This window comes from Lynx canadensis, chromosome E2, assembly GCF_007474595.2.
Source record: "Lynx canadensis isolate LIC74 chromosome E2, mLynCan4.pri.v2, whole genome shotgun sequence".
NCBI lineage: Eukaryota > Metazoa > Chordata > Mammalia > Carnivora > Felidae > Lynx > Lynx canadensis.
The window spans coordinates 52,297,386-52,311,084 of NC_044317.1; the positions used below are offsets into that span (position 1 = coordinate 52,297,386).

The window sequence follows — 13,699 nt, forward strand, 5'->3', positions numbered from 1 at the left end:
GTGAGGCTCGAACTCACGGACTGAGAGATCAGGACCTGAGCCGAAGTCAGATGCTCAACCGACTGAGCCACCCAGGCGCCCCAGGGAGTGTTGTTTTTAATGTAAAGACATCTATTTTCCCTCTAAGGGACAATGATTTAGAATGACAAAGCAGGGGCGCCTGGGTGGTTCAGTCGGTTGAGCCCTTGACTCTCGATTTCCGCTCAGGTCATGATCCCAGGGTGGTGAGATTGAGCCCCAGGTCAGGGTCATGCTGAACATAGAGCCTGTTTGGGATTCTCTCTCTCTCTCTCTCTCTCTCTCTCAAAAAAAAAAAAAAGGCCAAATTTAACCCAGTTAGTAAGTAAAAGTGCTGAGGCTACAATAGAAGTTTCCATATAAAAACCCCATCATCCATAATCCACGACCAAAACCCCGAGCTATTTACAGCCAGATCATAGCTCAGAAAAAAAAAAAAAAAAAAAACAAGAACAAAAACAAAAAACGTTTTTAAGGAGAGTCCTATCTCCTCCTTTCACAAAAGAAACTGGACATTTATTTCCCCTGGGAACGATTAGACCCTCCTCATGCCCCTCCCAGAAAATGTCGCCATCAGTCACAATATTTCCAGACCTTGTCCTTGTTATAATTCTGGGTCAGCGAGCACCATTTTCTCCCAAACGCGTCCCCGTCTTCAGTGCATTCGCGGTAGATAAGGCGTCTGTACCAGAAGGGAAACACGCAGTTTCCAAAGTCTACAGAGGAGAGAAGCAATTGGGATAAGAAATCTTTCTGTTTTGTACCTCCTCTTTGCCATCACACACACGCGTGCGCCCACACACACCATCCCGCTCGGCATCATCTACTCTGAAATATTGGTGGGGGATTGGGGTTTTGCTAAATGTTTTCATTTCAAGGTAACGTGGGTGAAGCCCTCATCATACGTCTTGGGGGCCTTGTGACTTCCACACTGCCAGAGATCTGCACAAACCTTATTTTCGCAATGTAATTGACCGTGGATTCCCTTCTCAGGACCCTCTGGCCGGTCTCCCCGGACTTCAGCCTTGGCGACAAAAGATCACCGCCCTGAGGTGTGCAGAGGCAAGGTACTCACCTTCTTCAGAGCAATACTTCCAACGTCCTTGGTACATCTTAGTTAGGGAGCACCACTTGTGTTTTGCCTTGAACTTGATGCAGTCATAGAATATCCCACCTTTGTACTGGAATGGAAAGATGCACTTGCCATCTAGAGAAAACAAAGATCCTTCGTCCCTCTCTGGGAGTGGTAGTTGAGATGTTACAAAATTACTTTCATCCTCCCTTGCTTGCACCAGAATCAGAGCCCCTGCCTGAGGTTCTGGTGGGTCACGTAGTAGCAGAGCTGTTGAAACCCCTACCCCATGTCCCACTTTTCTCCACGGTATAGACATTGTTGGTGGTTTGCTTAGCATTTGACCCTAGTTCCAGAAGTCTATACTAAGGTTAGAAACATAAATTTGAGACTTATCTGTTAAACAATTTCCCCTCTGTCTTTTTTCTTTACCTTTTCACATACGTGCGTGCGCACACACACACACACACACACACACACACACACTGTATATAGCCTGGTTTATCTCTATCCACACTTTTCTGCATATATATATATATATCTCCACCCATCCATCCATCCATCCAACATATATATAACTATACATAATATATATGTAGGGGTACACATGCACAGATTTTTTGCTCCCTCCCCAAATGAGTCACACTTTATATCCATAATTTATTTTGAGAGACAGAGAGAGCGCACGCACGAGTAGAGGAGGGGCAGAGAGAGAGGGAGACAGAGAATCTGAAGCAGGCCCTGCACTCTCAGTGCAGATAGAGCCCAATACGGGACTCGAACTCACAAACCGTGAGATCACGACCTGACCTGAAATCAAGAGTTGGATGCTCAACTGACTGAGCCACCCAGATGTCCCCATAACCTGAGTTTCTAACTCAGCATATCAGAAAAATCCTTTTCAACATATCCTCTCCCCCCCTTATTTTTAGAACTCCTGGCCTCCATTTAAGACAGCTTCCAGAACTTTATCTAGAATTGAACTCGCTCTCTTTCTTGCTTGCTTATATTTGCCCTCATGAATGACAGTCATTCTCTATCCACCCATTGACTCAAGCCAAAAACGTTATCCAACGTATCCTTTTAAAGCTTTATAGCTCTAGCTCCTTTCTAATGCCAATTCAGAGTCTGTGATACGGATTTTGCCAAATTTATTCAATATTTCCCTTATTCAGATTGTTTATCCTCTGCGTATGAAGCTGAGGCAAGCATTCATATATGCAAATCCTTACGTATTGAAGCATCTGTTTCTACAGAATGGACTCCCCAAAGCAAGATTATTAGGTTAAAGCACATATGAATTGTTAACACTGCTGGGAGTTGTTTTCTCAAAAGGCAATAGCGACTCATCTTTCCTACCGATGTGCTCTTTTACCCGGATTTTCATTAGCAGGAGGCATTTATACAATTAAAACAATTTTTTTTCAACGTTTATTTTATTTTTGGGACAGAGAGAGACAGAGCATGAACGGGGGAGGGGCAGAGAGAGAGGGAGACACAGAATCGGAAACAGTCTCCAGGCTCTGAGCTGTCAGCACAGAGCCCGACACGGGGCTCGAACTCACGGACCGTGAGATCATGACCTGAGCCAAGTCGGACGCTTAACCGACCAAGCCACCCAGGCGCCCCATCCTCTGTGAATCTTAAAATCGGGTATTTTCTGTTATATTGGCAGAAATTAAAGAGTAGTGCCAGTAAAATGCCAGTAAAGTTCGGGGTGACTCTATTTCTTGTTTTTGTTTCTGTTTACAAATTGCTTATATCAAATTTTATGAAAAGAGAAAAAAGAAATGTTATCAGGAAAAACCCCACTGCTTTCCCTGTTTTTATAAAATTATAAGGAAATGTACTTTCATTGCAAAAGTCTTCTGATCAACTTACCTTTGACTTCCGGAAAGTGAGTTACAGTGTCTGAAAAAGAAAATTTGAAGCTGACATTTATTTCCCAATTCTTATGCTTTCCAGTCAAAAACATGGCATGATTCTTGTATTATTTACAACTCGCTTTGTGTTCTTCAATGTGATTTCATCATTTACTTTAAGTCCTGGAGATTTCTTGCTGATATAACTCCAAAGTGCTTTTGGTCATTGATGTAAAATAGAATGACTTCCTTTTCCACCAGTGTCTAGTTTGTTCTTACCAGTATGGAGAAGAACAACTTACTACTGTATATCTATCTTATATCCAGCCACTCTCTTCTTGAAGCTAGTAATCTTTTCTAGTTTTCCTAGGCATTCCTATAAAGTACACATTCACATAAAATAATTGTACTTGTTATTTTCTCTGGTTTATATATTATTTCCTTTTTGCAATGTCACATGTGTTAGATTCCATCATCCCCACAATGTTCACTAGTACTGGTCACAATAGGCACATCTGAGCTTTGGACAGGGGGAATGACATTGAGGTTAAGAATGTCCATTTCAGGGGCACCTGGGTGGCTCACTCAGTTAAGCGTCTGACTCTTGGTTTCTGCTCTGGTCATGATCTCATGTTTCATGGGATTGAGCCCCACACTGGGCTCTGTGCTGACAGCATGAAGCCTGCTTGGGATTCTCTCTCTCTCTCTCTCTCTCTGCCCTTCCCCTGCTCATTCTCTCTCTTTCTCAAAATGAATAAATAAGACTTAAAAAAAACCCCCAAAAAATGTTTATTTCATCATGGTTGATAATAGCTCCACAAATAGAAATTAATCCAAAAGTACCAATCACTAAGGGAATTTAAAAATAAAATATAACTTTAGGGGCACCTGGGTGGTTCAGTCAGTTAAGTGTCTGACACTTGTTCTCAGCTCAGGTCTTGATCTCAGGGTCTTGAGTTCAAGCCCTGTATTGGGCTCCATGCTGAGCATGAAGCCTACTTAAAAAATTAAAATAAAATAAAATAAAATAAAATAAAATAAAATAAAATAAAATAAAACTTTATAATACCATGCAAGTATTAACAAAGATGAGCATAGAAATAGATAGGAAAACATTTGTACTTCATCTTTAGGTGACAAAAGGCATTCTCTATTTCATTACATCCCTTAAGACTCTATTTTTCCAAAAAAGGAAATCACATGAAATTGTATGGGATGAAAACTCAAAAATATAAACAGTAAAAAAACAATAATATTATAATTGCTTTCCTCTTCTTTTTCCTTAACTATCACAACAGGTTTTTTTTCATTTCATTTATTTTAGAGAGAGAGAGAGAAAGTATGCGAGTGAGAGAGAAGGGCAGAGGGAGAGAGAATCTTAAGCAGGCTCCATGCTCAGCCCATTTCCTTAACAATTTTTTAAAGTTTATTTATGTGTTTTTTGAGAGAGAGGGGCGCAGGGAGAGAGGAGAGACAGAATCCCAAGTTGGCTCTGGGCCAGTAACAGGCTCTGAGCCACCAGCACAGAGCCTGATGCAGGGTGGGGCTCCATCCCATGAACTGTGGGATCATGACCTGAGTGGAAATCAAGAGTTAGATGCTTAATTGACTGAGCCATTAAGGTACCCCTCCTCAACTATTTTTAACATAAATTGTACTATATCTTTTTTTTTTTCATGCCCAGCACAAATCCCAGCACAGGGCTCAGACTCACAACCTTGAGATCAAGGCCTGAGCTGAGATCAAGAGTTGGACCCTTAACTGACTGAGCCACTCAGGCGCCCCATACTTTATCTTATATATAAAAACATAAAATAGTAGTTTTTCATGAAAAATATAGTTTCTCACCAGGAGAAGAAGCATAATATTCAACGACTTTACATTTTATTGCCAAATTTCAAAAGATACTCTAATAAAAGAATTTTGATCAACTCACCTATAGCTGGTAGATTGTCATCTGAAAGACACAATTGTAAACAAATATTTATTTCACTAGATTAACCTTTAAAATAAAACGCAAATATTTTACTGAATTATATCCCAGTAAAGATAATATTTTGAAGGAAAGGCATCAAAATTTCAGTGATGCTTATTTTCAGTAGTGTCATTGTGGGTGATTTAAAAAACATTTTTAAAAAATGTTTATTTTTCAGAGAGAGACAGAGAGACAGAGCATGAGTCGGGGAGGGGCAGAAAGAGGGAGACACAGAATCTGAAGCAGGCTCCAGGCTCTGAGCTGTCAGCACAGAGCCTGATTGGGGGTGCTGAACTCACGGACTGTGAGATCATGACCTGAGCTGAATTCAGACGTTCAACCGACTGAGCCACTCAGGCGCCCCTTATTGTGGGTGATTTTAAATTTTTCCTTTTGCTTTAACTGTATTTTCCAAATAGTGTTAATGAACAGGAACAACAAAAACAATCTCTAAAACAAACAAACAAAGAATCAGGGGTGCCTGGGTGGCTCAGTCAGTTGAGCATCCAACTCTTGATTTTGGCTCAGGTCATGATCTCACCGTTTGTGGGTTTGAGCCCCGAGTTGGGCTCTGCACTGATAGCGTGCAGCCTGTTTGGGATTCTCCCTCTCTCTCTCTCTCTCTCTCTCTCTCTTTCTCAAAAATAAATAAAATAAAAATTAAAAAAATAAGTAGGCAAAAATAAATGACTTACTTTTTCCATACCTTCCTACAAAAATAAACCACAATATAGGAGGGAAAACATGTTTTGCACCTTCACTGTTCTTTTCTGTTTTGTTTTATTCTATTTCTTTTTAGTACTATCTGAAAGGTACCATTGGAAGCAAACATTTACTCATCTGTCCTTGGCTTTTAGAATAAGATCAAATTAGTTTTAGCATCTGTTAAGGAAAGGTCTTTGCAGGTCAAAGTCACAGGTTTGTTATGAGGGTTGAATAAAAACATACATCCGGGCTCTGCACAGTACGTGGCACATAGCAAGCATGTACCATACGGCAACTCTTTTATTGCAGAAAGGATTTCTTTCCTTACGATAATCGTTATTATTTTCTCCCTGATGAGGTTCAAGTTTGCAATTAATTTTCACAATCAATAGAGAACTTATATCCACTAGAAACTGCTCCAGAATTCCAGTTTAGGAGACTCTGGTATCGGGCAAGTATTGAAATTACAAGAAATCTCGGGGCACCTGGGTGGCTCAGTCGGTTAAGCGTCCGACTTCAGCCAGGTCACGATCTCGCGGTCCGGGAGGTCGAGCCCCGCGTCAGGCTCTGGGCTGACGGCTCGGAGCCTGGAGCCTGTTTCCGATTCTGTGTCTCCCTCTCTCTCTGCCCCTCCCCCGTTCATGCTCTGTCTCTCTCTGTCCCAAAAATAAATAAACGTTGAAAACAAAAAAAGAAATTACAAGAAATCTCACAGAAAGTGCTAGGGCGTTTCATAATAAACGGATTGTCTGTTGTGCGCAGATCTTCAACTGCTCTTTTCTGAGATCGGAACAGAGACAGGATCTCAATGGATGTGTTTTTGCCTGTAACCGTTGAACTGGCAACCTGTATAAAACATGAAACTTTTTTTTTTTTCTGGGAGCAGGAAACATGGCATAAAGAAGGCAATGAGAGATGACTTACTTTTTCACACCTATCACCAGGAAGGATTCCAGTTGGAGGACACATTCAGAATATAAATTGACAGTGAAGAGATGTGGCTAAAGAAATATGCTTTCTCAGAACCTCTAGCTCAGTTGTCCCCAGCTAGCTGTGTGACTCTGGGGACACGACTCAACCCCTCTGTGCCTCAGATTCTCTTCTATAAAATGAGGGCGCTAATTGTACCTACCTCACGGACTTGTTATGAGGACCATATGTATTATGCATATCAAGCACCCAGCACACCATTCGGCTTAACATTAGAAATTCTGTCTGCCCTCCACAGGGGAGAGGACATTGACAATTCTTTTGAGTCTGTGGGAACGTTTCCATAATACAACGGGTTAAAGATTTTTAAAAGAAAACCTGACCTAATCATAACAGCAAAGAATTATGGAGAACTCGCGCTGGGAATGTAAAATAATAGTGCAGCTGCTATGGAAAATGGAAAACAGTAGGGAGGTTGCTCAAAAAATTAAAAATAGAATGGCCATGTGATCTCGCGATCTCATTTCTTTTTTTTTAACGTTTATTTTTTGAGAGACAGAGAGAGGCAGAGCACAAGTGGGGGAGGGGCAGAGAGAGAGAGGGAGACACAGAATCCAAAGCGGGCTCCGGGCTCTGAGCCATCAGTACAGAGCCCGACGCGCGGGACTCGGGACTCGGGACTCGAATCCACCAGCCATGAGATCATGACCTGAGCTGAGGCTGGAGGGTTAGCCGACTGAGCCACCCAGGCACCCCAGGCAACCCCCTTCTCAACCTCGCCCATTCTGGGTGGCATCCCTGGAGTGTTGGGGGCAACAAGAATCATTCTCCTCCTGTTCCAGAGCAGCCGAGGCTCAGAACCTTGTCTAAGGTCACAGATGAAACTCAGGCTGGAGCCAGAGAGGGCAAGTGGTGGTGGCGGGGTGGGGGTGGGGGGTGGTGGCGAGGGGGACTTTGGAGCCCCTTGCAGGAGGGAGGTAGAACACAGGAGGGTGGGAGGGTGCTCAGCCCTCAGCCAGTAGGGGGCCTCCAGGAGCGCCCGACTATCATTCCACCTCACCCTGATAAAATAATAAAGGCTCCCTTTATAATAATAATTTTATATTTATATTTATATTTAATAAATAATTATTTATAATAATAAATGCAAGATTCGTATTTTAGTGCAAACCTTTGCTAAGGGGCGCCTGGGTGGCTTAGTCGGTTCAGCCTCCTACTCTTGGTTTCGGCTCAGGCCATGGTCTCACGGTTCCGTGGGTTCGAGCCCTGCATCAGGCTCTGTGCCATCCTCCCAAAAGGGACCCCAGTGTCACCTAATCCTTGAGTGCACCCCAACGGCTTGTAACCGCGGGGAAATTACACTTCGTGCATGGCAAATTTCTAGTCCTGGAATAAGGTCACTCAACCGAGCCCTCTGTGAAGCCTCGCCAGGTCAATCACATCTCCGTTCTCGTGCGGGGCATGCGGGGAGTGGGGGGAGGGGTATGCTCATAGGGCTCATCTGTCTCCTGTCTTCCCACTAGCCAGGAGCATGAATGGAGGCACTCCCGCCACTTAATGTCTGCACCATCCCGTGTGCCTGGCGGGATCCGAACCACCCATCTCATTCTTTCTAAGATGCTAAAACGCAATGCTTTTTCCTGGTTCGTCTCTGGAATCAGAGTGCCCCTTATTTCCGATGGCATCTTGTCCGCAGGCCGGGTTGCCGTGGGGACGTGGTCATTGTGCCCACAGTAGCCAATGTGGGTCATTGTGCCTATGACAGTAGCCAAAGGGCAGAGTCAACACTTGTAGCCTGCGTGTCAGGGGCTCAAAAGAACCCCCTAGAGACAACCACGGGGCCCTTCTAGCCTCCGGCAAACAGATACTTGCGAAGGGAGATGGACAGTGTGAGTAAACATTTCCAAAGGCTCAGAAGTAGACTTAGCACCACGTTAAGTGGAAACACCAGCTAAGGTGCCCAGAACAGATGGGTCTTCATTCTTACGCGCATTCTTCTGAGAAGTGTTACAATCACCAAGACTCTGGACGGCATCCAGACAGTGGGAAAATGTGATGTTGGTAATTCAGGAGGCCCGGCACCAAAAGGGGAGAAATTTTAGGACCGTCTTAGCCAGCTTCTTGTGCTTACGTTTTCTTTTTCTCATGTACCCACAAAAGTGATATCTCATAAAAAATCCACGTCTGAGACAAAAGTGTTATTTTCCCAGCAGCATAAAACGAACATTCTAACAGATAAGAAAGCAGTGGTGGGGGCCCCCGGGGTGGCTCAGTCGGTTGAGCATCTGACTTTGGCTCAGGTCATGATCTCGCGGTTCGTGTGTTCGAACTCCACGTCGGGCTCTGTGTTGACAGCTCGGAGCCTGGAGCCTTGCTTTGGATTCTGTGTCTCCCTCTCTCTATCTCTCTCTCTGCACCTCCCCTGCTCGCTCTGTGTCTCTTTCTCTCAAAAATAAATAAAAACATTTAAAAAAAAAAGAAAAGAAAGCAGTGGTCATGGTCACACTGAGGACATCTTGTTCTAAAAAAATATTTATCCATGCTGCATTTGATTTATGTTTCAGGGCAAAGATGTCCTGAAGAATACTTACAAATAGGACATGCAACACCATCACTTTTTTTTTTGCCATTTTGCAAAAACAAAAAAAAAATTGTTTCACAACTACGTGTAACCCCCATGAAATGTGTAAGAAATGCATCCATGATGAAGTTTCTTATTGTGTTATTTACAACTGTCGAAGGCCACAGGATTTTGGTAAAGGGTTAAAACAGACTTGCCAAAACTCAGTTCCATTTTCAAAGATGCTAATAAGGCACTTAAAATATTTTAATGCTTATTTATTTTTGAGAGAGAGAGAGAGAGAGAGAGACAGAGCTCGAGCAGGGGAGCGGCAGAGAGAGAGGGAGAGACAGAATCGGAAGTATGCTCCAGGCTCTGAGCTGTCAGCACAGAGCCCGATGTGGGGCTCGAACCCACAAACTGTGAGATCATGACCTGAGCCGGTCGGGCGCCCAACCGATTGAGCCCCCCAGGCGCCCCAAGACTTGGTTTTTAAATGTCCACCCTGATGCTGGAACATTGCTACTCACCTTCATAGTCTTGACCAAACACACTGTGAAGCCAGCAGACCCAGAGCAGCAAAAACACCACGTGCAGGACCATGTTCCTCCTCTCAGGGACTGCTGGTTGACCAGCTCATCCTCAGGATTTTAGAGCCCCAACCACTGCTCGTCCCTCCTCCTTCTCCTCCCCCTCTTTTTCTCCAGCATCCCCAGACTCCTCCTTCTCTCCTCCTCTTCCTTAAATTTTTTAAAATGTTTATTTATTTTTTGACAGAGAGAGAGACAGAGCATGAGTGGGGGAGGGGCAGAAAGAGAGGAAGACACAGAATCCGAAGCAGGCTCCAGGCTCTGAGCCATCAGCACAGAGCCTGACGCAGGGCTCGAACCCATGGGCAGCGAGATCATGACCTGACCGGAAGTCGGATGCTCAACTGACTGAACCACCCAGGTGCCCCTCCTCTTCCTTGTCATAAGGTCCCCTTCCCTTCTCAGCCCCCCTCCTCCTTCCCTCTCACTCTTCTTCACCTTCCCCCCCCACCTCTCTGCCTCGCATAGAAGGAAATGCAGAAAAAGAAATACACAAGGATTAGGAGAGTCACGACAAGGAATTTCAAGTTGTTTCCACAGCCACAACCATCCAGGACCCAGAAGCAGTATAGACTTATCCAAGTCTTGGATCTTACATAGGTCTTATATGGGTCTTTGAAAGCCAGGCCCAAGGACTCCACCGGAGAGGCCCAGGGAGGCTGTTTGGAGACGTAGATTTGCTCCCAGATACAAGCATCCCTGCGCACGCCCCATGAACCTTTGGTGCAGGATTCTGCTCTCTGGAGGGCCATGGAGATCCACCCAATGGGCCACAGGTGGCTTTGCAATTCCGAGGAATAAGCAACGCCACGTGTACGGGTTCCCTACAGTTCACAGCTCTGAAAAGTAAGACTGAATTCTGAAACACAGGCTCCGGTAGTCTCTATTAATATCCTTTTTAGAAAATGTTTATATATTTATTTTTGAGAGAGAGAGAGAGAGAGAGAGAGAGAATGAACAGGAGAGGGACCGAGAGAGAGAATCCCAAGCAGGCTCCCAGCTGTCAGCACAGAGCCCAATGTGGGGCTTGAACTCACAAACCATGAGATCATGACCTGAGCCGAAACCAAGAGTCAGACTAACCAACTGAGCCAACCAGGCACCCTTTCATTAATATTTTAAGTTGAAAGTACATCCATCATGTTGCCTCCTTTCTACTCATCAGTAAAGACGAGGATTTCCTTTGGAACAAATGACAAAAGAAAGGCTTGGCCTCAAATGACAGCCACCAAAATGTCAAGAGCCAGCAAATCAGAGGCTCTTAACTGGTGGCTTCTGCTGTTGCACAATAGATTTTATGTTCATTTCTCAAAAATTTTAAAGACTCTAAAAAAAAGTAATCTCTGCACCCAGTGTCGGGCTCCAACTCACAACCCTGAGGTCAAGAGTCACTCGCTCCACCATCCGAGCCAACCAGGCTGCCCTGGGTGGCTCAGTCGGTTAAGCGTCCGACTTCGGCTCAGGTCATGATCTTGCTGTCCATGGGTTCGAGCCCCGCGTCGGGCTTTGTGCTGACAGCTCCGAGCCTTCAGCCTGCTTCGGATTCTGTGTCTCCCTCTCTCTCTGCCCCTCCCCCCGCTTGTGCTCTCTCACTCTCGCTCTCAAAAATACAGAAACATAAAAAAAAATAAGTGAAATAAAAACCTACTCAAGAGCTTTGAATTCCAATTCTAATTGGGAACAGTTGTTGCTTTTGCTTATTTCTAACACTGGTGTCTGCATACACTGCTTCCTACAGTCACTTGAGAAAGTTTATCCCCAAATCTTGGATCGACAGATGTTCCCGTGGAACAATGCAGTTGGCATCTGGGGATTCCTATCGGCATCCACACACTTATTTCATGAAAACCACTCTCTCTTCTTCCTGGGACTTGAAACTGTACATTTCCCTCCAAGAAATACTTCCAATCTCGGAGCACAGCAATTTGTCACATCCTCGCCTCTGTTGTACCCGGATGACCGTCTCTGCAAGGTGGTGGCAGCCGTGGGTGGTTTTCCCTTTGTGATCCAGGGAGCCAGGAGATACTGTGTCCAGTGTCTTTGTTTTGTATGTAGCCTGCAAACGTGCAATAACCACTTCGTCTCCTTTTTGGAACATCTTTCAGCAAAATATGATAAGGCAGTTCTAGAATATGTTCCACAACATAGTGGTTGGTCTTTGGCACACTATTGTTTTGCTAAGAGAGTCGGTACTTTAAAAAAAAATTTTTTATTATTATGTTTATTGATTTTGAGGGGGTTGGGCAGAGAGAGAGGGAGGCACAGAATCCGAAGCAGCCTCCAGGCTCCAAGCTGTCAGCACAGAGCCTGACATGGGGCTCGAATTCACAGATTGTGAGCTCATGCCCTGAGTCAAAGTCAGACACTTAACCGAGTGAGCCACCCAGGCGGCCCTGAAAGTTCTTAATAACTAATTTTTTATACAAAACTAATGGCTTTCCAGATTCTTTCTCTCAGGTCTCTCTCTCTTCTCTACCCCTCTCATGCTCTGTCTCTCCCAAAAATAAATTTTAAAAAACATTAAAAAAGAGGGGAGATCTCATGTTGAGTGTTCTTACACACAAAGCAAACACAAATACAAAAACAAACAGAAAGAGACAGGAGGGAGCTTTTGGAGGTGATGTCATTACCTAGATTGTCGTGATGGTTTCACAGGTATATGCATATCTCCAAACTTGTAATCGCACAGTAAACTATGCCCAATTCTACCTCAATAAAGCTGTTAAAAAAATACAAATGCTAATAGGTCTAGGCTGGAACCCGGGAGTCTGTATTCTTAAAAGCTCTCTGGTGATTCCAATACACATTCCTATTTTAAAATAAATAGGTTGAGGGGCGTCTGGCTGGCTCAACTGGTTGAGAGTCTGATTTTGGCTCTGGTCATGATCCCAGGGTTGCGGGATCGAGTGCCACATTGGGCTGCATGGAGCCTGCTTCAGATTCTTTCTCTCTGCCCCTTTCCCCACCACTCATGCATGTGCTCTCTTTCTAAAAAAATAAAAATTAAAGGGGCGGCTGGGTGGCTCAGTCGGTTGAGCTTCTGACTTTGGCTCAGGTCATGATCTCGTGGTCCGTGAGTTTGAGCCCTGCATTGGGCTCTGTGCTGACAGCTCAGGGCCTGGAGCCTGCTTCAGATTCTGTGTCTCCTTTCTCTACCCCGCCCCACTCATGCTTTGTCTTTCTCAAAAATAAACATTGAAAAAAATTAGAAAAAATAAAAACATAAAAATTTAAAAAATAAGGAGCGGTTGAGGAAGAAAGAGAGGCAGGCTGATGGACTAAGAAAAAAGAGAAAGAGGAGGGGCAGAGCCACATGCACATATTTATGGACACACATAGACACTAACACATACATGCCCATAAGTATATACATATGTATGCATACATAGTGAGACATCCAGGTCAGAATGACACACAGAGAGAGAACAAACCCAGAGACCCAGGGAGATAAAGAAGAGGAAAAAGCAGACAGGGTGGGAAGAAAAAGGGAGAGGGGGAAGAAAGATGGTACAAGAGGTTGGGAGAGAGTGGATCTCCAAGACACAGAGAAAGAAGGACAGATGGAGACAGAGACAGGAAGTAGATGATAGGAAGGAGGCAGAGACAGGAAGTAGATGACAGGAAGGAGGCAGAGACAGGAAGTAGATGACAGGAAGCAGGCAGAGACAGGAAGTAGATGATAGGAAGGAGGCTGCCAAGCCAGGAAACAAAGACCTCAAAGCCTCTTATCTAGAAAACTCCCAAACCTATGCAATGAGAAACTGACACCAAAATGACAATAAAATGAGACCCCAATCTCAGCTGCTCCAAGTCCCACTGTCCCCGCCTGCTTGCTATATGGCTTTTGGCAAGTCCCTGGGCACATCTGTGCCTCCATTTCCTCATCTGTAAAACCAAGGAGTCCTACCTGTGATCAATTGCAATATTTGGTAAATCTCTATGGTGTCAATCCTGAAAGATACCAGGACAGGGCTGTGGACTTCTTAC

General features: G+C 44.4%; 1 protein-coding gene across 1 annotated transcript; it reads right to left on the minus strand.

The window, feature by feature from the left end:
* Nucleotides 1–327: 327 nt before the first annotated feature.
* BSPH1 (binder of sperm protein homolog 1) lies at nt 328–9,725 on the minus strand. The gene is made up of 4 exons (XM_030297354.1): nt 9,653–9,725; nt 2,972–3,001; nt 1,094–1,225; nt 328–734 (listed from the first exon to the last, which is right to left on the minus strand). Exons 1-4 carry the CDS (start codon nt 9,723–9,725, stop codon nt 592–594), a joined length of 378 nt encoding a protein of 125 aa, XP_030153214.1. The 3' UTR covers nt 328–591.
* Between the last annotated feature and the right edge of the window lie 3,974 nt (nt 9,726–13,699).

What these genes read in the sequence shown, in the direction of transcription:
- BSPH1 (XM_030297354.1), bottom strand. Translation starts at nt 9,725, where the DNA reads ATGGTCCTGCACGTGGTGTTTTTGCTGCTCTGGGTCTGCTGGCTTCAC. An exon ending in GTTTGGTCAAGACTATGAAG is followed by an intron (nt 3,002 to 9,652) that starts GTGAGTAGCAAT and finishes TTTCTTTTTCAG; the next exon opens with ACACTGTAACTCACTTTCCG. An exon ending in TCACTTTCCGGAAGTCAAAG is followed by an intron (nt 1,226 to 2,971) that starts GTAAGTTGATCA and finishes TGTTTTCTCTAG; the next exon opens with ATGGCAAGTGCATCTTTCCA.